The sequence below is a fragment of the Garra rufa genome, chromosome 17 (genome assembly GCF_049309525.1).
Source record: "Garra rufa chromosome 17, GarRuf1.0, whole genome shotgun sequence".
NCBI lineage: Eukaryota > Metazoa > Chordata > Actinopteri > Cypriniformes > Cyprinidae > Garra > Garra rufa.
Window position 1 is genome coordinate 11,052,409 of NC_133377.1, and position 27,786 is coordinate 11,080,194.

The following is a 27,786-nucleotide window of genomic DNA, read 5'->3' on the forward strand; positions in this document are numbered from 1 at the left end:
ACTTAATGTTCTTTCGTTACTAGTTCTAAAGTGTTTTTGAATTATTAATGGAGGCTTGGGCTCAGCTGTTTAACTGTCAATCCATGGCGGAAGAAAGTAGTTTGCACAAAAGAGCAACTTATCTGATAGCGTTTTGTGATTGCGTTGTGTTATTAAATGTGTTTTCATGAGATTAACACAAATGAGTCAGAGATGAACAAACCAAGCAAGTAGGCCAGCCTCAAAGTATTTAATTAACGTCACTTACACAAAACCACAAACAGCATAGGTACAGTTATTTGCTTCTTCAGCCAGCTTCAGTTTGAATATGCCAGAGGTTTTCCTACTGATCTAAAAGCGCCATTACATCCCTTGATTGTCTATACATTAGTAACGAATCCCAAGATCTTATGATGATACAGTCACGTATCTTCAGTTAGTGTAGATAATAGACAGTATACAGGGACTAAATAATTTTTTTCCTGAAAAATGCAGGAAACAAAGTAGGACATAGAAAAAAAGCACCAGAAGAGCAGTTCTTATGATTCAAGTTAAAGAACGACAGCATCTGATTGGCTGAGCTGTGGCGAAAAATGATTTCTGCAGAGATGAAGTCAGCGCACATCAAAAGTACCCAAACGAAAAGATAACAGCATAGGCCTATGAGTCAAAGGTAACACTTCACCAGAAAAAAAACAAACAAACAAACAAACATTTCAAACATATGTTTGCAATAATGCATATGTTTGTCATATTTCAGTAATTCCCTTTAAGATAATACATTTACTGAATGTTGATTATAGTTAAAAGGCACAATATAAATATATACAGGAAAAGAAACACACAGACACACACATCTATGCAAACAAATGAAGAGTACACATTCTTAATTGTCAAAGCTGCTTGCGTAAAAATGCTTTTTCTTCAGGCTCAGTAATGTTCAGTCAAAATCTCGCAGCGGTTAGGAATATCACACCCAAACCTGCTCGTAAAACCACCTTCAACCAAAATTGAAACAATCATTTATCACTGACCAGAAATGTATTGCACACTATCACACAGTTTTTCTGTTCTCCCAAACATGTACAAATGAAAGAAAACTGTCACAGGCTGGGCCCCTGTAGCTTTAAATCCATGGGGAATTTTGGCTATATGCAAGAGGTAATTCTACAAAATCCCACTTAGCCACATGACTTTCCTCAGGGGACAAGAACACAGTTAGTTCATGTGGCTCATAATTGCATTATAAACATAAAACAGATCTATTTCTAATTGGACAGCATCATTCCAGGAGCCTATGTTCAACTCAGGATTTTAAAGAAATGGCTTACCCAAAAATGAAAAAAGTCATTATTTGTTGATTCAAACTCACATAACTTAACTTGCTTCTGCGGAACAGAATCTATACAATGAAAGTTAGTAGAGATTGGGTTGCTGAGATCATAATGTCATCTGAAATCAGTAAAACAGACACAAATTTGAAGTAAACGCTCACTGAAAATCTTCTAGTCACAGCTCTGAAATCTCATTTCACTGAATGGAAAACAGCAGCGTGGACATTCTTCTAAACATCTCCTTTAGTCTTTTACGAAAGTTGGTCAGTCATACGAATTTGGAACTAAAGCAACGTTAATGATGGCTATTCTCATTTTTGGGTAATTCTCTTTTTGTTCAAAAAAGAGGGACAAAATGTACAAAAGGAAATGGTTTGCATTAGGCACTCTATTTCACATTGCCTAATTTAAAGCAGAAAAGATGAAGTGAAGGGTAAATGCATGCAGATCCCTGAAACTGAGGTGCATTTAGAAAAAAAATTAATATATAGATATAGTAAAAATGAAGTGGGATCTATGCTAAACCCTGTTGGTACCATCTGTACACAGATATTAAACAGGCCACGTCTGCGATCCGTTTTAAGAACTGAAATAAATGCATAATTTCTTGGAGGCTTCTAAAGCATGTAACCTGCCATCTCATAAGAACTGATATCCTGACCTTTGGAATGAGTGCAAATTAAAATGACTCCAACTTAACTTTTCAGCCCTTTAAAAAGAACGCAAAAAAAGACTTAAACTAAGTTTGTGTGCCAGTGCAGACCTTTGGTCATGGGTTGTTCCTTTGGTGAATCCAGTTATGTTGAAGATGGTAAAGTACATCCTTTTTTTTTCCAAGACAAAGATGCGGTGAGAATGGGAGACAGTTTTTTACCTCTTTTCCTCGTGTACGGTTGTGTGGCGTCCCAGTGCAAGATTCAACCTAGAGGGAGGATAGCTGCCATTGAGGGAATAGAGGGCTTGTGAGATCGTGTCACAGATCGACTTGAGTTCTCGTCTATGACCGCTAGCGTCCCAGAGTCTATGTCAGCTGCTCCACGGCTGCGCTGGATAAGGTTAGGGGTGGATGGGATTGCTGATGGGTGCAGCCGGAGAGATCTAGGTCTTCCATCTATAAGAAGTCCAGTTCCAGAGCTTGGTGAAGGGAAATCAGGTCTCCGTGAGAAGAGATTCGCCAAAACGGCATGTTGTGCTAGAGAGTGACGCACACGTGGATTAGATCAAACAGAGACAGATCAATACAGAGAACTTTCAATAAAAAATGTAAGTCAATACAATAAAGCAACATTTGTGAACCTTTATGTCAGGCCTGTTCAACTTCAAGTTTGCAGTCATAAGAAAGAAACAAGTTTTATTCAGCAAGGAGGCAAGGAATGTATCATTTCTTTTAAATTTTCTATTCATCAAAAAAACTTTTTCACAAAAATAAGCAGCAAATCAGCATATTAGAATGATTCCTGAAGGATCATGTGATACTGAAAACTGGAGTAATGATGCTGAAAATACAGCTTTAAATCACAGGAATAAATTACATTTAAAAATATATTAAATAGTTAACTAATTACACAGTATTACTGTTTTTACTGTATTTTTGTCCAAATAAATGCAGCCTCGGTGAGCGCAAGAGACTTATTTCAAGAACATTTTACTCATGTTTTCGTAACATCAGTTTTATCATAGGTGAATAATTTCGGAAAGAACTAGTTTGGGAATCTCTAAATAGCAGTATCATTAGGATTATTTTGCAATGGCACAATGGGCGGTAATATAATGTGATACGATCACATTGATGAGCTATAAAATGCCCGAATGCTAGTATTGAGACTGTACCTGCTTTGCTGCGAACTCTTCATCACGACCATCCCCTATAACAACATACGTCACTTTCTTTCCAAAGCGGGAGATGATGCGTTCAAAACAGCTCTCTTTTCCTGTTAATTACAAATGAACAAAGATGTTACAAATGATGTGTTACACACAACATGTACATTTATCCTGGTGCTCAATTTTAGGTTTATACTAATGATTTTAAAGGGTTACTCCACCCCAAAATGAAAATTGTGTCATTAATCACTTTGTCATTCCAAACATGTAGAAGCTTTGTTCGTCTTCAATTTAAGATATTTTAGATGAAAACCAGGAGCTTTTTAAATGTCCCATTGACTGCCAAGTAAAGGGCACTGTCAAGGCCCAGAAAAGTATGAGACATTGTCAAAATAGTCCATCTGCCATCAGTGGTTTATATCAGCGGTTCCCAATTCCAGTCCTCGCGCCCCACCGCTCTGCACATTGTGCATGTCTCTCTTAGTTAACAAACCTGATTCAGATAACCAGCTCATTAGAAGTGAGGTCCGTGCAGGAACTGCGATCCGATTGACATGGTCCCTGCAAAGTGTTCATTGCTCCCTGCTCCCTAAGCGGGGGAAATCTGTTTACTACACTTCGAAACATTCATTCACATATTTGCGCTACGCCACCGCATGTAGCGTCTTCACACACAGATGAAACTTACTAGAGAAGTGTGACATACGTTGGAAGCGATGCGTGAAACACACAAAATGTGCAGAGCGGTGGGTCGCGAGGACTGGAATTGGGAACCGCTGGTTTATATAATAACAAATTTATCAACAATTCCTCCCCTCCGCGTCACCACAGTGCCATTTTAGAGAGTATCCACTGTACACAAACAGCGTATGCTGTTCTTTATCAGCTGCGTCACGCGGATATGCTGTTTTTTTTTTTTTTCAAATCAAAGCGGAAATAAATGTAGAAAACGTATTCATGTGTTGCGGCTGACACAGAACAGTTTACGCTGTTTGAGTCCAGGAGATACTCAAAAAAAAAATTCACTTACGGTGAAGTGGAAGAGAAGAAATGTTGAATAAAGTTGTTATTTTTTATTTTTTATGGTTAAACCACTAATGGCAGATAAACTATTTTAATGATGTCTTTCACACTTTTCTGGGCCTTGAAAATATTATATACTTGGCAGCCAATGGGACAGCCACAAAGCTCCCGGTTTTCATCCAAAATATCTTAAATTGTGTTCATAAAACAAACAAAGCTTTTACGGGTTTGGAATGGCATAGGGGTAAGTGATTAATGACAAAGTTTCATTTTATGGTGAAGTAACCCTTTAAACAAGAGTTCACCCAAAAATGACCAATGTCACCATTTATTAAAGGGATAGTTGACTCAAAAAAGAAAATTCAGTCATTAATTAGTACCCTCATGTTGTTCAAAACCCGTAAGACCTTCATTCATCTTCAGAATACAAATTGAGATATTTTTGATGAAATCCGAGAGCTATCTAACCCTGCATAGACAGCAATGCAACTGATGTTCAAGGCCCAGAAAGGTAGTAAGGACATCATTAAATAGTCCATGTGACAGTGTTTCAACTGTAATGTGATGAAGCTATGAGAAAACCTTTTGTCTGCAAAGAAAACAAAAATTACTTTATTCAGCAATTTCTTCTCTAAGAGTACGATGACACACGTGTGCGGTGCTGCTGACAAAGGAGCTGGTGTTCTGACATCTGAAAAGAACGTCCATCTCTCTTAGTTCATTGTCTGTATATTCTGGTTCAAATAAGTAAGGCCGGGCAAAAAATCCCAAGTCATCCACTCTGTTGAAATCTTCAGACATGTTTACGAAGACAGCGCACGTCTTCCTCTGCTTGTAAACAAGGTGCAGCGCATCCAGGTTCTACGTCAAAATGTCGGCACCACACGCATGCATCATAGAACTCTTGTGAATTGACATGGAAGAGAAGAACATTTTCAATAAAGTCATTATTTTTGTTTTCTTTGCACAGAAAAAGCATTTTCGTAGCTTCTGAACATTAAGGTGGAACCACCGATGTTACATCGACTATTTAAACAATGTCCTATGCTACTTTTTTGTTACTTTATAAATTTGGGCAGGGCTTGCTTGTTAGTTTTTAATATTTTTTAAATAACTTCTATTTTTTTGCAAATGTAAAATCCTTCTCACAATAAAAGCCTCAGGCTGAAGGAAAAGTAAATTCAATCAATAAATGGAGGAAAAAAGTATATGGTGTTACTTATTTGAAAAAGCATCTCAGCTATTTTCTAGTAAATGAAAAAGTAATGATCACGTTAACTTGTAATACGTTACCCCCAACACTGTTCCTGACGATTCTTCTATATAATGAAGGTAACACTTTAGAATAGGGAACACTTATTCACTATTAACTACGACTTTCCCCCTTAATAAATTCCTAATTTGCTGCTTATTAGTAGTTAGTAAGGTAGTTGTGAAGTTTAGGTATTAGGTAGGATTAGGGATGTAGAATAAGGCATTAGCATGTGCTTAATTAGTACTAATAAATGGCTAATATTCTAATAAGAAACTGGTCAAGAGACTGTAATATAAAGCATTACCCATATATCTTATGGTCTTTAGTCAAGCCTACTTTTCACAATTACAGAGTTTTTTTTTTGTAAAACGAAATTTGTGTAAAAGTTTATTTGGGGATTTGACATCCAAATGTATATACTTCTTGTAGTTTGTGTCAAATATTTGGAGCTTGACAGCCCCTGGTGACTGTATAGCAAACAGAAGAGTGAACATACTTAAACATTTCTTCATTTGTGTTCTGGAGTATCTGGCTTTGGAATGACATAAGGGTGAGAAAACATCGGAAGTAAATTTTTTTGTTTTGGTAAACCAAACCCATTACCTATTTTAGTGGCGCTGTAGATGTTCTCGATGGGAAAGACATCACCCAGTCCATAGAGAAGCACTTTAGCTAAAGCAGGAACCAGCTGAGTGGTGGTGACAAGAATATTCATACATCTGCCCCTGTGAGCAAACACCAAAACAATTAGCCCTTTGTACACTACATTAAAGCCAAGGATTTACACTGAGAAACCTGTTTAGCATGTTGCTCTAGCCAAAGACTATAGAATACCAAAGACATGTCACTCGTGTAGTTTTGAATCGGGAAAAATGCAACGGTCATCATGGCCGCGAAGCTCCGCCTTCTTAGTGAAAGAGCCAATCGTTGATTAGTAAAGTCAGCACGTCACTGCATCTGCCGTTAGAAGTCCCGGTTGCTATAGAAACAGTCGGCGCTCTAAGACGTGCGTTCAGTACTGCGCATGCGCACTGGCTCATTAGCCGGAAAAATAAGCGTTTTTTTAACGCTATTCAAGCACAAGGAACTATATTTATGAGGCAGTTCTTGCTGGATTTCTTTGGAGATTTCAAATATGAAATTTAATCGTAAGTTTGGCGAACAGTTTTGGAGAATTTGATGTTTCCCCATTCAAATAGATAGGAGCTGCACTTGGATGCCCGAGAAGCGTTTCAAAGATGGCCGCCGAGTGACATGACTTGTCTTAAAAGGACTTTGCTCTAGCACATCACACACAATGTTTAATGCCTAAAGGCGGATCTGATGATTTCCGCTAAATCAAGCATGTTCTGAGAACAGACACAGGTCTCACCTCGACTGAATGAGCAAGAGAGATTTGAGGGCAGTGCTCAACCAGGCATCCGTTACAGTCTCGATCTCTGAGCGCAGCCTGAGCAGTAGGTCTCTCTTCATTGGGCTCAGCAGACCTGCAAGATCAACAAAAGATGCTGCCATTAATATACAATGTATATTAGGCTCATTGATTAGCAGCAATTTCGATTTACTTTTGGCGTTTTTGCCTTTTATTATGATTGGATAGTGTAGAGAAGACAGGAAGCGAAGTGGGAGAGAAAGAGGGATGCCCGTAATGCAACAACGTCATATGCCAACGATAAGCAGTAATTTAAAAATACTGCTGGACCTGGTCTTTATAGCTAGTTAATCCATGTAACACCACACACAATATTTGGCAATAACAAAATTCCACCACTCCTCCTTGCAGTTTTTTTTTTAAATTCTTTTTTCATTATAATTTCTTTAAGATTGGAGAAACATGTTCACCTACTGTTGTGCCATGATTACATGATTTTTTTTTAACTTAGTAGATCATTATCAGCATCTCTTCATTATCTCTTTATGTCATCTGGAGCAGCACTTGAAATCTTTCATTGTGGACAACAGTGTAATCCAGTTTCACGCTTTGAGCTAAATCATAGTTTATGGAACTTTAATCATAGTTTATGGACACCTAGAACAAATCCACACTTATACATTAGTGTCTGTATTGTATGTTTTAGTTGCAAAACTTAATTGCAGAAAACATGCCCAAGACATACGCCAGTGAATATTTGTTATATATTCCATATTTCACATGCAGGATCACAGAATGAAATGGAGCCAACAAACCTCATTAATTTAAATGAAGGAAAAGGTATTATTCAGCAATAGGCTAAATTCAGGATTTAGGATTTGTTGATGACTAGAAACCGCACAGTACCTGGAGATTTGGTTTGGTCCTCACACTGCACATAGTGTGACCCATTAAATATAACATAAAAAATATCATGATATTATATCTTAATAATATCATTGGACTTCATTTATTTAGTTGTAATAAACAAATTTATAAAGTGCTGTAATTTGTACATTTTCTAAAATAAAAAAAAGAAGTATTAAATAAAATGATAATGGTCCGGTTCCACAGACAGGGCTTAGGTTAAGACAGGATTAGGCCATAGTTCAGTTAGGACATTCAAGTAGTTTTATTAATTTGCCTAAAAAATTACTGGTGTGGATCTTGAGACAAAACAATGAATCTGGCATATTTCAAGATCAGTCAGTGCAAGTTTCTTTCAGTTAAAACAGCTCAGACTTACATTTTAGTCTGGGACTTGGCTTAAGCCTCGTCTATGAAGCAGGGGGACAAATACTTATTATTTATATTTATATAAATGTTCATTATTTTCAAACCTAAAATTGGCAAGCTTTAATTTTGGCGGGTTGCCTGCAAGCAGATATGTGCTGCTGATTGTAGAGCGTCAGTGAGTAAAATGTCACATATTTGCATTGTGGTTTGAAAACTTGGATGTCCCAAGAATATGTCAGTAAAGTTTCAGCTTCAGATAATTTTTTAACATCTGGAAAATGTAACTTTAAAGGAGCTGTTTTGGTGTGTATCACTTTAAATGCAAATGAGCTAAATCTCGCCCCATATTCAGAAGAGGGCATTGCATATACCTAAACAATGTGATGTCACACTGCTCAGAGAATCAAAACCACATGCCTAATGAGACTGGTTTGGTTTATTGGGAATTAAAAAATAAGCAGTGGATGGATTTTTATCACTGTAGGGTGGTTGTGTTCACACACTACCAACTCACATTTTGGTCCAAACCCGCATTAATTTCGTTGCTGAATAATTTGTCATAATTTGTGTCAAGAACCTTTTTTCACAGACGAAAACGAGATAACGAAACGAAACCTCGTTTTGAATGACAAAAACTATGATGAAAATCTATTGACATTTTCGTCAACGAATAAAAACGAGACGAAAATGTTAGGGAGGAATGATTTAGGAAGAGACGAATCTGCTGCGCGATAAGGAGGTTAGATGCGTACATATGAACTGTATCATAGCTTATTGATCGATCATGTGGGATAGATCGTAAACATGAACTGGCATATAGCTGCTGCCATTTCATAAAACATTCAAAAATGCCAGTATCTGGGAGGAAGAGAAGAACAGACATATGGATAAATTTGACAACGCAAAAGAGAAGTCAATTCAGTCTGGTTTTCCCAGTGCCTCTCACACTGCATGCAAGTTAGTTACTCTTTTGCATCTCATGAACAGAGAAATACACAAAAAAATGTTATTGAATTCTCAGTTTTGATGAGTATTCAAGTAAACACAATTAGTTACATCTTAAGGGAACGTAAACGATTGGGAAACAATTGCGTTCGTTTTTAAAGGGACCACTGCGTAATTTAGTTGCTTTTGTCTGTGGCATTGATATTAATCAAGCAACAAAAGAAAGCCAGAAAATCACTCACTGCTCTTTACTTAGTCACTTTAGTAGCCCTAATAAAGATTAATCTAAATTTATTAATATAAATAAATGTCTGCTTGAAGGAATGAAGAATGTGGTAAACAAGTTGTTATAAAGAATGCATAATTAGCCTATATGTTCTATGGATTCTTGTTTCTTTATGAGAAGTGGTTTCATTTCATTTGAATATAAAGGCATGTTGCGTATCACAGCAGTTAAATCGGCCTATCACGATAAAACCTTAATTTAACACCTACATAATGAGTTTGGTCATTTTAGAGAATTTTTTTAATAAATGCATTACACTGTACACTATTTGATTTTAACCGACTAAATCTACCGTAGATTTAGTCGGGTAAAATCTTATGACATTTCAAGATTCAGATGACTAAAACTAAATGCCATTTCAGTCAAAAGACTATGACTAAAAATAAATCAAAATTTGTTGTCAAAATGAACACTGGTCCAAACACCATGTAAAAGTGCAGGTGTCCTTTAAATTTAAAACTGTATTTTTATTCTTATAGTTATCATCCTCTGTGTGACTTCATCCCTTATAGTGATGTAACACTACTACGGTATCAATGCTTCTTATACAGAAGTCATGCATGTGTTGGCTTGTGTGCAAATTACAGTTTGCCGGAAAACAAAAAAAAACAGCTCTTCCACATAACCTCTGTCTGTTCAATCAGACAGCAACCATGAGGCCGTCATGAACTTCATTCCAGCATTCTTGATGAGATATCAACCAAATATGAGGAAAAAGTATGCTAGAAGGCAAAACGGGGAACTATTTCTCAACCAATAATAAAAGTACAGTAACAGTGCCACCTTGTGATAACACGCAGCACGGCATGGAGTAGAGATATGACACACACTCTTACCTCCTACATTCCCTTTGAATCCATTGTAGATCTCTTTGAGGCGGCGATATCTGAAGGCCAGCTTACGCATCCACTCTACACCTCCCTGTACTGCTGTGGTGGACCCAGGACCACCGCCTGCACTGGGCCCGCTGAAGCCATCGCTGGAGAAGCTGTAGTTGCTAAACCAGAATAATCAACATTAGAAGTCATCATTGACAAAACAAAACAAACTAAATATTCTAGTGTAAACTTGATGGAAAGCTCATCACAACTTGACTTAGTTTCATTACCTCAAATCCTGCCCATTGTCGTCTGAGGCAACGTCGTCAACATGGACTTGATCACATTCCTGTGTTAAAAGAAGGAGTGGATGTCATTTACATGAACATAGCAGAAAGCAAACTAACCCTTGTGTTGCATTCCGCTTACCTCCAGGTCATTGAAGAAGAGATGCGTGTCTGCGAGCTCAAAGATCAGCTCCTCCATCTGAAGACCCAGATTGAGAACTGTCGCTGGGTCCTGAATAAATAAAAGCATCCCAGGAAACAGCAAGAATGTGAGAAGGGGAAAAAAAACAGGTATTACTTCTATCAGTTTGTAAAAGAAATTAGCTGTACCTTGCCAAACTTCTGTGCAAATGAGCCGGTAAGAAGAGAGTGGAAAATGATGATGGTTTCATCCAGATCCCACAAGAAGATACGCTGAAAAAAGAAAAGGAATTCCTTATTATGTTTGTCGCCCAATCCATTATGTTCGTCTTATATTTAATCACTATACTCTGCATTTTAATACATTTAGCAAATAAATTAAAATAAATAAACAGTAAAGCTTGTTTTTAGCTGAGCAAGTACAATTAAATGTGTCTTTTTTGTCACCATTGGCATATTTTTGTGAACTTCAGAGTGTTGCTACAACTATGCAGGTTGCTTCTTTACCTCAAGGTCATTGTCTGTGGATTGGGAACCATCTGATTTCTTGGCTTTGCTTTTAGCTTTGCCTGGAGGGTTTTTGCGGTTGGTCTCATCTTGGTCCCGTGCTCCTGTGGGGAGAGCCATCCCGGCAGGCAGAGCCACACCTGTTGGGAGCGTCACACCTGGGGATGCATCTGATGGATTGAGCAAAAACATCAAATGTAGTGAGCGCCAGACGAATAAGGGTTTCCAAAATAATTATCTAGTCCTGGACTGTACAGGGCAACAATTTAGCTCCAATTTATTACTAAAATTTCTAGTAATCTATTACGATTGAAATGCTTTTAATACTCAAATTAATATATTACAAGAAAAACATCCAAATTAAGCCATAAACTAATCAAAATAAATTGTAACATAATAATTTTACACTATTTTAAAAGTATACTATTTAACAGCAGTATATTATATATACTTACAATATATGCTACTATTGTTCTGAAGTTTAATTTTTAATCAGTATTATTTTGAAATGTTTTAGAAGGAAGTCTCTTATGCTCACCAACGCTGCATTTACTTAATCAAAAATATTGTAAAACATATTAAGAAATATTAGAATTTAAAATAACCGTTTTCTATTTTAATATATTTTAAAATGTAATTTATTCCTGTGATGCAAAGCTGAATTTTTAGCAACCATTACTTTCAGTCTTCAGAAATCATTCTAATATGCCGATTCACTGCTCAAGAAACATTTATTATTACAAATGTTAAAAACAGCTGTGCTGCTTAGTATTTTTGTAAATAAAAGGGTTACTGACCCCAAATTTGTAGTGGTAGTGTGTGGCTTTACATACAGTGGAGATCAAAATTAGGGAACACCCTCCAATTTCCTAAATTTCAAGGTCCATATCTGTGATTTCTCGAATATTACAGGTTTACAATGACACTAATTCATTCAAGTTCCCTTAAAAGGCCAGTCGTCCACCTAGGACAAATGCGGATAGCATTAGTATATAGTATAAGTAGACAGTATTATACAGAGACTCTCAATGGGGAATCGGTTCAACACTGCAGCTGGAATTGCTGACCAGTTCAGTGCTGAACAGGGTAAGGAACTGTTTCGGAACGTTTAAGAAAAGTCAGACTGAAAACACACTCGGCAGTGACCAAGCCTCTCATCAGCAGAAAGAATCAAAAGACTAAGCTCATCTTTGCTGATGAATATGCTGTATGTAATGTTTTTACTGAAAGTTAGGAGAATCGCTAGTACTAGCATTTACAAAGTTCTAACTAAGAAGTTTTTTTGTGAAGTTATATAGGGATAATGATAACACACCTGTTGTGTTGGGCAGGTTTGCTGAGGCACTGCCTTCAGTTTTAATGGCTGGATATCCAGGTGCCACCACACCTGCTCCATCTCTATCACTGCTGGGCAGCCCAGCGGACAGGTAACTGGGAGGGGGAACATAGTACTGCGAGAACTGACTCTGACCAAGAGAGTTGTAACTTGAAAACTCCTGAAATAAAACAAATTAAGAAAATTAAGAAATTATGTTTTTTGAAGAAAACATTTCAGGATTTATCTCCATATAATGGACTTCTATGGTGCCCCCGAGTTTGAACTTCCAAAATGCAGTTTAAATGCAGCTTCAAAGGGCTCTAAATATATTCATTGTCATTTCACTAGATCATTCACCTTTCTTTCCTTGGCTGGGATCGATTAGAGCCCTTTGAAGCTGCATTTTGGAAGTTCAAACTCGGGGGCACCATAGAAGTCCATTATATGGAGAGAAATCCTGAAATGTTTTCCTCAAAAAACAATTTCCTTATGACTGAAGAAAGAAAGACATGAGCATCTTTGCATGACAAGGGGGTGAGTACATTACCTGTACATTTTTGTTCTGAAAGTGAACTACTCCTTTAAGTTTTAATATATTTATGGTAGGAAATTTACAAAATATCTTTATGGAACATGATCTTAACTTAAGTCATACAATGTATTTTTGGCTATTACTGCAAATATACATGTGCTACTTAAGACTTTTTGTTTTCCAGCGTCACAAATAGTATATTGCAACATATATCACTATGCAATATACTATTCGTAGTCTGCAGATAAAGCAATATCTGTTTATATAATTTGAAGAGAAAAGCATCCTTATATGAGTAGTGTTGTCTTTTCAAATACTGACTTCATCTTTTGACTGCAGAGGAACTCACCTGGTGTGTGCCAGCAGTTGTGGTCACAGCAGTTGCTGGAGGCATGTTAGTGTACACACTGGATGTTGTAAAACAGGAACCTGATTGGGGATTAAGAACAATTATACAGGATGTCGAACAACCAAACAGTACAATCATAAGTATTACTGAATGAAATGCTGTTAATGGAAGTGGTTTTGGCTCATGGAATTGGGCAGGTCTTTCTCCTCAGCGGTCCCATATTGCTAAAGCTGTGAGGTGCAGAGAGCGTGTAGAGACACAAAGAGAGAGAGCGGTAGCAGGCTTGCCTTGGCTGGGGTAGGAGTAGTGGATCTGGTTGGGTTGGGTTGAGGTATAGGCTGAGCTGAAGCTGAGAAACCCCGTCTGACCAACAGAGGGCGCCTCGGGCAGCCTCGACTCTGTCTTTAAGCCCGGCCACATGGCGCCTGAGGGCGTGCATGGATAGATGGAGCGGGAGAGGGCAAAGGCGTGGAGGAGAGAAGGGATGCAGAGATGAAAGAGGTGATTAGAGGGAGGTTAAGAACAGGATGTAACATTGAGACATGAACTGATCTGCCAGCGTACAGTGTGAGGGTGAGGGAATGAGTGGAATGAGTTTGGGTGAAGTGTTCAGATGAGCTAAAGCACAGACGGCAACTGGGTGAAGCACAGACCAAATGGTGGCAGTCCGTACGTCTGGCCGGACTGAGGGAAGCCGCTGTATACAGTCGACTGGCCCAGGGAGGGGAAAGCCACTTGACTGGCATATGCAGTGACAGCGGTGCTGAAGAATAATGGAGGAGAGTTACTAGCTGAACATTCAATAACACAAATGAAATTAGGCAGGCTGCTACAGACTTTAGTCTAGGTAGACGACATATTTCCTTTAACTTGCAGTCCATTTACAGTGAGGGAAAAAAACTATTTGACTCCCTGCTGATTTTGTATGTTGGCCCACTGACAAAGAAATGATCAGTCTATAATTTTTAAATGGTAGGTTCATTTTACCAGTGAGAGACAGAAGAACAAAAAATTCAGAATAACGCATTTCAAAAAAAGTTATGAATTACTTTTTAATAAGTGAAGAAAGTATTTGATGCCCTATCAATCAACAAGATTTCTGGCTCCCAGGTGTCTTTTATACAGGTAACAAGCTGAGATTAGGAGCACTCTCTTAAAGGAAGTGCTCCTAATCTCAGCTTGTTACCTGTATAAAAGACAACTATCCACAGAAGAAATCAATCAATCAGTTTCCAAACTCTCCACCATGGCCAAGACCAAAGAGTTCTTCAAGGATGTCAGGGACAAGATTGTAGACCTACACAAGGCTGGAATGGGCTACAAGACCATCGCCAAGCAGCTTGGTGAGAAGGTGACAACAGTTAGTGTGATTATTCGCAAACAAATGGAAATCAGCCCAGAACTACACTAAAGGATCTTATCAATGATCTCAAGGCAGCTGGGACCAATGTCACGAATAAAACAATTGGTAACACACTACGCCGTGAACGACTAAAATCCTGCAGCACCCGCAAGGTCCCCCTGCTCAAGAAAACACATGTCCAGGCCCATCTGAAGTTTGCCAATGAACATCTGAATGATTCAGAGGAGAACTGGGTGAAACTGTTGTGGACAGATGAGACCAATATCAAGCTCTTTGGCATCAACTCAACTCACTGTGTTTGGAGGAGAAGGAATGCTGCCTATGACCCCAAAAACACCATCCCCACCATCAAACATGGAGGTGGAAACATTATGCTTTGGGGGGACAGGACAACTGCACCACATTAAAGGGATGATGGACAGGACCATGTACCGTCAAATCTTGGGTGAGAAACTCCTTCAGCCAGGGCACTGAAAACGGGTTGGATGGGTGTTCCCGCATGACAATGACCCAAACGACCAAGGCAACAAAGAAGTGGCTCAAGAAGCACCACATTAAGGTCCTGGTGTGGCCTAGCCAGTCTTCAGACCTTAAACCCATAGAAAATCTGTGGAGGGAGCTGAAGGCTTGAGTTGCCAAACGTCAGCCTCAAAACCATAATGACTTGAAGAGGATCTGCAAGAAAAATTTGACCTCTAAGTGATGTTTTGCGAAGGATACTTACCAACTAATTTAAATGCAAATCAATTAATAACTTTTTTGAAATGTGTTTTTTGTTGTTGTTGTTGTTGTTATTCTGTCTCTCACTGTTCAAATAAACCTACCATTAAAATTACAGACTGGCCATTTCTTTGTCAGGGGGCAAACATACAAAATCAGCAGGGGAACAAAAAAATTTTTCCCCTCACTGTAATATGCAGTATCATCTCATAGTAAACATGAATGCATATTAAGCAAGTAAACAGACTCAATTTTGATCTCGTATAGACTACATTCAGTGCAGGTTTTATGAGTAATAAATCCACGATCAGCTGTATTTTAATAGATACAAACCCATTTTGAAACAACTTTAAGTACTTACTTGCTTCCTTGGTAGATCTGTGAGGTATATTCAGTGGCCGTGGTTGCGGTGAGGTCTTTAGATGTCACTGCTGTTAAAAATTAGAATGTTTTGTTAACAAATGCATCATGCTTTAAATACAATTTAAATGTCGAGCATGACAGCAATAGGCCTTACAATTGTGATCATATGCATTTTCTGTGACACAGCCCTGGGATCTTGATATCGTCTCTTGATTTGACTGGTCTGGACCTCCAGACACTGCCGGAGACATTGAGGTGTTGCATTATGTATACATTACTTATATCACACTAAAGTCTTTTGACAATATTTTTTATCTATCGAAATAATAAAAAAGAAAAAAAGGTTTTAGAGGAACTATCAATTTAACAAGAGAGTTTTAAATAGAAAATATATTTTAAAATAAACATAAATGTGTAGAAGCAGTAAAAATGTAAATTATTAAAATGGTATGCTTTCTACAATGCTATATTTAAAATATATAAATGCTAATTATATTTCATTCATATGAATTTAGTACATAGTAATAAACACCAATAATCACATGTATTTTTACTAGGGCTGGGACACGATTAATCGCGATTAATCGCATCCAAAATAAAAGTTTATGTTAACATACTAAATGTGTGTTTACTGTGTATATTTATTATGTATATATAAATACACACACATACATGTAAAGCCTTTAAAAAATACTTATATGTGTGGATAGTTATATTTGTATTTAATTTAGATTATATATAGAATTATAAATATTTTATTTATTTTAATTTAATTTTTATTTTCAGTTTTCTTTAATATACATGTTTGTGTGTGTATTTATACATACATTATATATACACACAGTACACACACATACAGTATGCAATCATAAACTTTTATTTTGGATGCGATTAATCGCGATTAATCGTGTCCCAGCCCTAATTTTTACTTTAAACATTTTAAAGTTCGTAAAAACACACTTTTGATCAATGATTGTGCAAACCAATTAGTTGAAAGAACCCATTTAAAAAGATGCATTAAAATCATCGCAACATTTAAACTGTTGCTATTTGATTTAATTATCTTGCCAAACATACACATGCATTTTTTATAATCAACTTATATAAATAAACTTTATGCATTTTAAATAATGAAAATAAAAGCAGAAAGCTTACTTGTGTGCAAGTGAGCGACAGAGGACGGTGGATATGAATTGACCTCTGTAGCTGTTGATTCATTCCGGTTGGGGGAGTCACTGCTGTCATTTGCAGCCACACTTCTGCAAAACAACAACTTCTTTTAATGATCTGATTGTTTGTTCAGAGTTGGCCCAAAATGTATAATTAGAAACTGTATTTAAGCGTGTAGAAACATTTTTGACATTAAACCTTGCCAAATGTGAGATCAGCAAAGCAACCGTGACATATTTGGGTAAAGAACGTAGGACAAGCAGGACAATATAATGGCAAAAATTATGGCTATTAGTGAATTTCTAGTGCCAAAGACCAAATGTGAGTTGCATAAATTTCTAGATAGATTCTAAGAAAAAAAAAAATCAACAATCATATAATATCTCTCTAAGAAGTTCAATAAAAGCCAGCGTAACTATTTAACAATAGAGAAGGAAGCTTTGGCTTTGTTGTTAGAACTTCAACATTTTGAGGTGCATATGGGTTCCTCTACTCTTCCTTTAGGTGTTTACACAGATCATAACCCGCTAACTTTTATTTCACGCAGAGGTCGAAGAGATGGTCACTCATCATGATCTACCTCAAGAACAAGTATAAAAGAGGTATGGATAATGCTGTGACAGATGTTCTGTCTCAAGTCTAAAGACTGGTTTGTGAATTCTGGCTTTGTCAAACATAAATGTTTGTTTTTTAATGGTGTGGATGGTACGTTCCGTAGTATTTTGGGATGTTTCTATTTTACGATCTTCCTTGTTTTCTTGATTGTTACTGGGACTGAACATCTTGGGATTCTGCAAACAAATCCCCTTTCGGAACCAATCAGACAACATCGAAACCACTGCCTTGTAGAAGGACCCAGAAATGAAACACGATGGGAGCATGCGTTTCTTTTCCTCATTGCTCTTGACTGTTTCTCATGCTGTCTACCTTTTGAAATTTTGTTGCTCAATCGCTCAGTTTCTCTAAATGTTGTTTTGTCTGACTGTACTGTGATTCAATGCTGACTCTCTGTTCAAGAGTATACTTCTGGATTCATTTCTGCCTTACAGTGCTGAGACAAGGTTAGTATGTTACATGACTTAGATAAAGCAACATGATTTAGAGTTTTATTTTTTTCCCATTAGAATTTTTCTGGATTCAGTTTTTTTGTTGTCATTTTTCTAGGCTCTGTTTTAATAATTAACATCAAATTTTATTAATCCAAAAACATGTCTAATTAATTCAAACCATGAAACGTATAATTTAACAGCAATTTATTGAAAAATGTATAAAAAAAATGTATTTAAAAAAATGAAATGTTGCATTTTTCTCAAATTCAGTTTTATTCTTACCAAATTCTGTTTTCTATTAATTTTCTGAATTCCACTTTAATGGTTTCATTAATTTTAATAATCAAAAGCATCTCTAATTAATGGAGTTCATAATAAATATATATACACACACACAACATTTTAAAATATATTTAAAATTGTTGTTGCAGTACTTTGGATCAAATAAATGCAGGCTTGATGACCAGAAGAAACTTCTTTTTTAAAAAAAAAAAAAAAAAAAAAAAAAAAAAGTAAAATCTTTGGACTGGCAGTTTATTTATTTACTAAAAATAGCTATTTCATTCATTACTTCACACAACTCATTTTATTTGTAAAAAGCAACTGCTCTGATTCTAATATCTCTATATATAATAATAACAACAACAAACAAATAGGAATTGGAAAATAAATAGCAAGTCGTAGCAATCACAATGGCCAAAAAATCTGAAACTATATCATAAAATGAAATTCCGCTTTTGATTTGATTCAGATCTTGATTCAATGTTGATTCTAGTACATGTTCCTTTTCTCTCAACTGATGGTATAAACCGCACAAGGAACCCTGTCATTCTGTACAATAATATTACAGGGTTAAATTAGTACTACAGACCAAACAACTTAATTAAATAGCTTTTTTTTTAGATACATTATACATTTAAATTGCTCATTAGGCAGTTTTTATAAAAACTATTTTATATCAAAAACAACAAAGCCCACATTTTATTGCAATTGCTGGATGGAAGGTGCATAAAATAGGGTTGATTTTAGTCTTATTAACACACAAACAATAAAAAAGACTATAGGTTTTAAACATTTATATTGGTTTGTTAAAATCTGGAAATCAATATCTTCAACCCAGCCCTAAAGATAAGCCTTTAAGATGAGGTTTAAAAATTATAAAAATTTCTCCAATCTTCAATATGAGTGGCTGACAGACACAGTGAATGCAACCCTTCTGATGCCATTTATTTTAAATGTCTTGGCATTTTGCTAAAAGATAATAAAGTGTAATTGAAGATTGGAAACTATCCAAAAGGAAATCATACTTCACTCTGACAAGACACTCTTTGTTCTTTCTCTTCCCCCCTATTTTTTCCACCTTGCTCAAGGGCACAACAGTAATAAAGCAAGATTACAATCTTATATCCAGTTCCTTGATCTGTACAACGTACAAGCTATATATGAAAATACAAAATGCACAATTCCCTATACTGAAAATGAACATGGACCTACCGTGAATCACCCTCCTGACTCACTTCTGGATCATGCCGAGCTTTCTTTGTCTAATCAAACAAAACAACAGAAAAAAAACAGGTTACGTCTCTCCAATGTTGCATGATTAACAACAGCTGATGGCATTTAAGATAATGTGTAACATTTTTTCAGCAGCATCTTTCAGAGTGACATGCTATACTTAGTTATTCCTAGTCTTTGTGTCAAAAGTGATCAGAGTGATTTAAAATAAATCTTAATGTCAACTCACAGGTAGCTCGGGCACCTCATGTGATTCATCCATGGCTTTGGGAGAGGACGTCTTCACCGTCCGCCCTTGTAAACCTGTGCCGTCAGTCTCTGCAGTTTCCGCTGCTTCTGCTTTGGCCAAGGCCCTGCATGAAAGACACAAGTCAACACTGTGAGTTTCTTTATATATGCTTCTCCAGCCCCTCTCCACCTCACTGGGGCTGATCCTTGTCAGGTGTGTGCGTGTGTGATCGAGGAGCTGTGCATTATGGGAAAGCCAAGGAAAAAGTGGGTCTTACGGGTCCTAATCCCACTGTCACCCTGGTGGCAGGTGAGCATAGCCCGGCAGGTGAGGCACGTGATGTTCCCCTACAAAAGCACCAGATGTTTCCCCCAAACCCTCCTACTTTCCAGTGCACATGCCTGGATTATATGGCCGCGTCTCCTTACGTGTATGCTAACCTACATTCGGTGAAAGCCAGGAAGCTTGTATTCCTTCCTGATTATATCAAAAGCATTAGGTGTTTCTGCGCAAGCTGTCACATCTAAAAGGCGGGCGAGGATAAGATCTAACCTAATTTTATTCACCCTGTTCCTTCTTTAAACTACATTTATATAATTGGAATATGAAGCAGAAAGGAGAGTAAGCGGGTCAGACGCTCACTTACACTTGAGCCAGTTTTGCAGTGTTAAAGCTTCATTCACGTAAATGTGACTACAATGTTTAGTAAATCACGTGTAGGCCTGATGCTTATGCAACGTCCAGCTCGATGTCTCAGGAACGTGATCGGGATATTAAAAACAACTTTAATGTGGATGGAAAATGTAAAAACAATTGAACCAATGACCAACAACTCATTTTGGTCAACCTACACAGATCATCTTTTAAATTTAAAAGATGTCACCTAAAGATGAAAATCTTTCCAGTCTTGTCGCTTCACAACGGTTTATGACTAACATATTCTTTCTTTACTCTTAGAATGAGAGTCAATGTCCAAAAGAACACTGGACACCACTAAATGAGACATTTCTCAAAATATTGTCTTTTATCTTATATACAGGAAAGAAATACAGTAGTGTTTTTGACTCCGATATGATACCTGACTAAAATATCTCGATACTACTACTGAACCCATACTAAACAAAACCATAGAACGACAAGCAAAGTGAATGAATAATAGATGACCCAAATGGAGGTTATAGTTATTTTATCTATTAAAAACCAGCATTTCATCACCCTTTAAATAAATGATAAAATAATAAACATCACATGCCTGTGCAGTGTAGAGCTATTTGCAAGACAAAGTCAAATCTCATTTCATAATATAGTAATTTTATTTCACAATAACAAATGACATCATGATGTAGTCAATTTTTTATATTTTATCTTTGTTATTATTTATAAGAACATAGATGCAAGTAACAATAAAACCAAGACAAATTGAATAAATAGGGCTCTTTGAAATTAGTTTTATTCCCAAATTGCATTTTATTTTTTCCAAATTCATTTAAATTTTTCTGGACTTCGTTTTTAATTTTTCTAGACTCTACAATGGTTACATTAAAAAATGTTAATCAAAAAGCATGTCTAATTAATTAATCATGAAACGTACACAATTTACCAGCAATTTCTTAAAAGTTACAATTTAAGGCCATATAAAATGCGTTTTAATATTTTTCTCAAATGTGAATCGGTTTTCTATTAATTTTCTGCATTCCATTTTAATAGTTTCATTTAGGGCTGCAACTAACGATTATTTTTGATAATCGATTAGTTGGTCGATTATTTTTTCGATTAACCGATTAGTTGGCTTAAAAATTCCAATTTTAATTTTTTTTGTCAAAATCACACAGTGAAACATGAAAACACAATGCTTAACAATTTATTAGACCACCTGTCGTAATAAAGAGAAAAGACAAATATCTACAGAAACACACTACAACAAGCATAAAATACAGTGTTTCTGCCATTTATTCTGCCGTGGCGGTGTTTAGTGTCCTGCCAACAGCAGCAGCAGTGAGCGCAAGTGCCTTCAGCAGAGTTCCGCGTTCAAATGCGCGCAGTAAGATTAAGCTGGCCGCAAAGCCCCAGCTAAAGCAATTACCATGAATGTGCCGGGGAAAAAGTAAGGAGATATTCAAATTATTTATTAATAAACTAGTTTATTAATATGAAGTTGACGCTCCTGACTCGCCATCTGCTCACTGGACGCGCTTTTAATGCCTAAATGCATCTTTATGGATTAGGCGCCTATAGCTAATGAAAGAGTTTTGTTTTTTTAATTATTTCGTTTTATAGTAGTGAAGTAAAAATTCAAAGAAAATTTATAACTCTTACCTTTATGAGCAAAAATGAAGTTTCACATGGCGCTGGCGCCTCCATGTCGTGCAAAGCCCGCTTCAGCTTTCACTCTCTGAACAAACAATTGGATATGCGCCTAATAGCACATATTTATCTAGGTTATTAAACTAATATTGTGATATGATTTAAGTTTTTTATACATATTTTAATTTAATTCGTGATGACTTGAGAAGGCTAAATTGATCTGTCTGCCGCTGGCCGCTTGGTTGTTACTTTAAAAATCAAAAACTTGAATTTCACAAACAAAACGTGTTCCAAATATATTTCTAAATTAACTTTATAAACTAAAGAAACGAAAATAAATGTAATTGCTTTGCTATTAAAAACAGCAGCTGTGCAATGGGGAAGAGAAAGAGGAAAAAAACAGGTTCCAGTCGGACTCTGGCCGGTAATTCTGATGAGCTGTCGAGGTTATTAGGAATTTTTTGGAACGAATATTTGTTTAATAGCCTATTTAACACTTATTTAGGCTACTTATTTAAATGTATTATTTCTTTGATTTATTTTAGCGTTTTGGTTCATTTGCTGGTTCACTGACGGAATTGCTAAAATAAACACGCACCTTTATTAATAATGTTTGAGCCTCATTTATTTTGATATATATAAAAACACGCGCCACCGGCGGTAGTTGGTCCATTACCACCGCGGTGGTAAAAATCTGCCACCATCACAGCCCTATTTTACAGTTCCTACCTTCCATAAATACGTGCCCTACATGTTGTGTTTTAAATCTAAATTTAACATTCATTGTGCTGAAACATCTGTCGTTGAATGTTTTTGCGCTGAGTATTAATTGTCTCCCTGTCTGTGTTCCAGTCTGACACACTCATTCAATAAAGATTTAAACTTAACACAGACTGCCAGAATGGACTTTTATGCATAAATGGAAATGCTTGTGTGAATTTGTGACATACAGATAAGGATATGACCGTAAACTGAAAGTTTTCATGCTGAGGATACAAACGAATCTGTCAAAGCGCCTCACAGGGCAAGCCATACGCTATTAGCTTAAAGTTAAAAAATAAGGAAATTCTCATGTTTTGGGATCACGTAACTCTCCTGCAGCATCTCATTCTGTTTCCTCCACTATTTTAGATGCATTTTGTATGCATTCAGTGCTGTAATTTTAAGTGATTCTCTGAAGTTGTACGTGCACTGTGGGCGGACCCGATTAATCGATAATGAAAATCAATGCCAACGATTTACGATTAGTTGTTGCAGCCCTAGCTTCATTAAATGTTAATAATAAATCAAAAGCATATCTAATTAAACATTCATTAGAATTTATAAAGAATTATTTATTATTTATTTCTCTTTTTTCCAGAAATACTGTCGTGTGTATGTACAATTCTGGTAAAAAAAAATTCTGGTAACTTTTATTAACTTTGATTTTGCCGGGTTGCTGCTTTTACGTTTCTGTTTGTATATGACAATGGGTTTCCTCAAAAGTAATGGTAAAATGCTCATGAACTGACTCTCACAGCAGTTCTAAAGATTATGTTTATGTATTCATGTATTGAGGCGGCAGAGGCTGAAAACACAGCGAGTGGCATGTGCGCTTCAGTATATGTGTAGTAAAGATTCATACTGAAATAGACAAAATTTGTGATATTCCATGTTATAATTTTTGATGACTGGATCCCACGATTGCATCCACATTTTCCATTTTCGCTTTAATCATAGGACCCTAAATAAACAGTGTTAATATGGCTCTTATCAAAATGCTTTCTTAAAGTACTGGTACTAGTAAAATGCGTAATCATACCGTTTTTTTAAAGCAGGGTATCGCAATACCTTTTTAGTAGCGATATATCGTGCAACACTAGAATGGCATGAGGATGAGTAAATAATGATAGCTAATTACTAGAGCTTGAATATTTACATGATTTCTTCTTGTCTCATGTCTTACATCTCTAATTTACAGTCTGGTAGCAAAAACAGAGTTGGTAAGTTTTACTCATTTGAGATTCAAACTATGCATTTCAATTAACAGATTTATACAATTTTATCCATTTTTTTTTATTAATTAATGCAGTTTTACACACAACATGCTTTTTCCTTTGCATACAGAGAACAACACTGTCAAAACAAGCCCTGTTCACATTGATCTGCAAAACAATTTAAAACACTTTGCCAGGTCAATAATTGCCAATGTCACTTTGTAAAGAAACCTGAATACATATGCGCAACATCACTGTTTTCACAAGTTCATGTTTTTGTACTTTACATGGAGACAATAACGGTATCATTTTCAAAAGTTAACGCTTTTATGCCCTTTAGAATTTGCACTTCTTGCATTAATCATTTTGAAAAGAACTGGCAAAAAATACTATTTGTTCAGCATTTATTGTTGTACAGCTGGAGCAGGTTTAGCAAGTCAGTAGAATGTTTATTCAATGTACAGTAATGTAAATTATCTTATATTTATTTGAAATGGGACTGCATAAACAAACGTGGTAACGTAGAAAAACAGTGTTGGGCAAATGCAAGAGTCCACCATTTAAACAGTTTGCTATTAAAAATGAACTCAGTAAATAACCAATTCATATAACATTTGTAATCAGTAATATTGTGAAATACAATCACAAGAACTGTTTTCTATTTGAATATATTTTTTTCTATTGAACAAATGTAATTTATTCCAAAGCTGAATTTATCATTACTAGAGTCCTCAGTGTAACATGATCATTCAGAAATCATTCTGATATGTTGATTTGCCGCTAATTATTGATGTAGAAAACAGTTCTGCTGCTTCATATTTTTATGGAAACCACCATTTTTGCAGCATTCTTTGAATAGAAAGGTCAAAAGAACAACATTATTTGAATTCTTTTTTTTTTTTTGCAAATGTCTTCACTTTTATTTTGGATTATTTAATGCACCCTTGCTAAACTAATAAAAAAGTATTAATTTCTTGTACAAAATCTTTCTGACCTCAAACTGAAGAAAGTGTGCACTATTTTTTCAATCTTATATCTCTCAAAAATTCAATCTCAGAATTGAATTTTGCATTTTATAGTTGAAAGCGGTGAAAGGCTAAATATTAAATCTCATGGATGTATATTTACTGAGTAATCCAGCATTTTGTAGAGGGTGGTCAACATGACAATTTGCACCTGAGATTCTGAACCAGATTACAGGAGGGTAAAAATGACTTTAAAAAGATGGCAGCATCACATTGTTTTTACACAAAGATTGGTAGTAAAATCTGATGACTTTAGCAATCTTTGTTGCATTTTGTGCCATTCAAATATGGGAAAAAGCACATTTTTGAAGTTCTCAAGAACTCAAGAAGTATTAAAGATATCTTAATGCCCTTTTACATTTGGTCTCTTAACAAACTTTTCTTTTGGCACCTTTATTTTTAAGGCTCTATATGGTTCCATTCCAACAATATTGGAATCTCAATATGGCTCTAGGAGTAAATGCATTCAGCCGATACTTTATTTCTATTAAGGATTAATGTCTGAAGAGCAAATAATGTTCTAGAAATGTGTCTTGTTTCCTCATATTAAAATAATTGCGTAGAACATACTTGTCTGAGTGACATAAATATTCTTTTCCACAGTTGTGTGCACATAACTCAAGAAGATTAAAGATATCACAATATCCTTTTAGATTATGGTTCCTTAAACACTTTTCTTTTTGATCTTAAGGCCCTATATCAGTGGTTCACAATCCTGGTCCTGGGGGACCCCTGCTCTGCACATTTTGCATGTCTCCCTTATTTAACACACCTGATTGAGATCAGCTCATTAGGAGAGAGATCCATGAACTGAACTAACAAGCTGAAGATCTCAACCAGGTGTGTTAAATAAGAGAGACATGCAAAATGTGCAGAGCAGGGGTCCCCCAGGACCAGGATTGAGAACCACTGCCCTATATAGTTCAGTCCCAGAGATATCAGGATCTCAAAGCAGTTTCATGTCCAAATTGTATACAGGGCCTAAATAATGAAGACTCCAAAAGAAAAGTTTATTAAGAACTAGAATCTGAAATCATTTTTAGATATCTTTACTCATTTTCGAATTATAGACATGCATACTTACTTCTTTATTTTTGATTATTTAACGCACCCTTGCTAAACACAAGTATTAATTTATTTTACAAAATCTTTCTGACCCTTAAACTGAAGAAAGTGTGCACTATTTTTTACATTTTACATTTTATAGTTGAAAGTGATGAAAGCCTAAATATTTAATGTCATGGATGTATATTTACAGAGTAATCCAGTTGATACTTTATTTATATTAAAGAGGAATGTTAGAAGAACAAATACTGTTTTAGAAATGTATCTTCTTTCCCCATTTAAAAATAATTGCATAGGACATATCTGTCTGAGTGACATAAATATTCTTTTTCCACAATTCTGTGCTTATAACTCAAGTATTAAATATATCACAATATCCTTTTAGATTATGGTTCCTAAAACACTTTTCTTTTTGATCTTAAGGCCCTATATAGTTCAGTCCCAGAGATATCAGGATCTCAATGCAGTTCCATTGGAGAATTTGAAAAACAGACATGCATACTTTGCAATTATTTTCATATAGGGAAAAAAGATACATTCCTAGATTCAATATTATTTGTTCTTCAGACATTCCTCTTTTAAAGAAATAGTGTTTCAGCTGGATGCAATGTGACCCACATTTGGTATTTGACCACTGAAAATGTTTACAATTAAAAAATGTACTCCTGAAGCCACATTGAGATTCCAATATTGCTGGAATGGAACCATAGAGCCTTACAAATGAAGATGGCAAAAGGAAATTTTGTTATGAAACAAAGTCTAAAAGATCATTAAGACTTATTTAATACTTCTGGAGTTACAGGCACACAACCTTTGAAGAACAAATAGTGGATTATTCAGTAAATATACATCCATGGCTTTTAATATTTAGGCTTTCGTCACTATACATGTTTATCTTTCTTCAGAAAAAAATACTGTCAACATTTTGAGCTAAGGAAGTTTGTGAAACTTGGTTGATTTGACACGGAATGATCATAGGTATAGGTTTCATCAACATCTCTGTCAGACATAAATATATATAGATCAGCTCAGCTAAGATCTGAGCAGTATACAGCATTCATCTATCAAACAAAACAATAGCAGGAGGCTCTCAGTGGAAGAGACTGAAGTAAGTGTAAATTTAACATGCACTCAACCGCAGTGACTCAAGGACGAGTGACCAGTAGGAGAGGATCACCCATATGCTTTCAGACTCTATTTGTCTAGTATTTCGTTACAAAAACAACGACGGCGAAAAGTGCTGCCTAGATAGGGAAGCTAAATAGGGTTTGAGACACTACCAGTGTTGTTCTTAAAACTGAGGCTAGTTCGCCGGAGATGTCCAAGACACCACACACATTAAATGTGATCATCTTTGGAAACACGCAATTCGCTGCTGACGTACATACTGTACTATAAAGAGTTTTCCAGTGGTATCTGTGATACTGTAAGTTAGCGTTTAGCACAGTTTGACCAGTTAGCCAACATGCGTTATTTAGCTTGCGGCTCACTGACCTTACCATTTCACACTAAACCGCTCATTAAAGCGCTCACATGCAGATTGTACGGCACACAAATGTGAAAGAAACTCTTACCATGTCACCAAGTGCTACTTTCGAGGAAACTTTGTGTTTCCTTAAACTGAAATTCCCTCGGTGGGGCGCCGTGTGTTGTTAGGGACAACTATTTGGCAGGAAGTCGCTATAATTCTAAAAGCGCATGCGCAGAAACAACAGACGCTCTTATCAATCACAAAACGTTAAACCCGTGCAAAGAAAATAAA

General features: G+C 36.1%; 1 protein-coding gene across 1 annotated transcript; it reads right to left on the bottom strand.

The window, feature by feature from the left end:
• Window positions 1–219: 219 nt before the first annotated feature.
• On the bottom strand, window positions 220–27,705 carry eya3 (EYA transcriptional coactivator and phosphatase 3). The gene is made up of 18 exons (XM_073821579.1): window positions 27,599–27,705; window positions 19,655–19,778; window positions 19,405–19,454; window positions 16,847–16,950; window positions 15,846–15,929; window positions 15,690–15,759; window positions 13,899–14,008; window positions 13,246–13,325; window positions 12,362–12,542; window positions 11,047–11,216; window positions 10,729–10,812; window positions 10,541–10,630; window positions 10,402–10,460; window positions 10,130–10,290; window positions 6,788–6,902; window positions 6,019–6,140; window positions 3,144–3,244; window positions 220–2,505 (listed from the first exon to the last, which is right to left on the bottom strand). Exons 2-18 carry the CDS (start codon window positions 19,685–19,687, stop codon window positions 2,425–2,427), a joined length of 1,695 nt encoding a protein of 564 aa, XP_073677680.1. The 5' UTR covers window positions 19,688–19,778; window positions 27,599–27,705; the 3' UTR covers window positions 220–2,424.
• Between the last annotated feature and the right edge of the window lie 81 nt (window positions 27,706–27,786).

Coding starts and splice junctions, on each gene's coding strand:
- eya3 (XM_073821579.1), bottom strand. CDS start 19,687: ATGGATGAATCACATGAGGTGCCCGAGCTACCT. Junction 15,760..15,845: donor AAATGCATATGATCACAATT/GTAAGGCCTATT, acceptor AATTTTTAACAG/CAGTGACATCTAAAGACCTC. Junction 10,631..10,728: donor TTGCACAGAAGTTTGGCAAG/GTACAGCTAATT, acceptor TTATTTATTCAG/GACCCAGCGACAGTTCTCAA.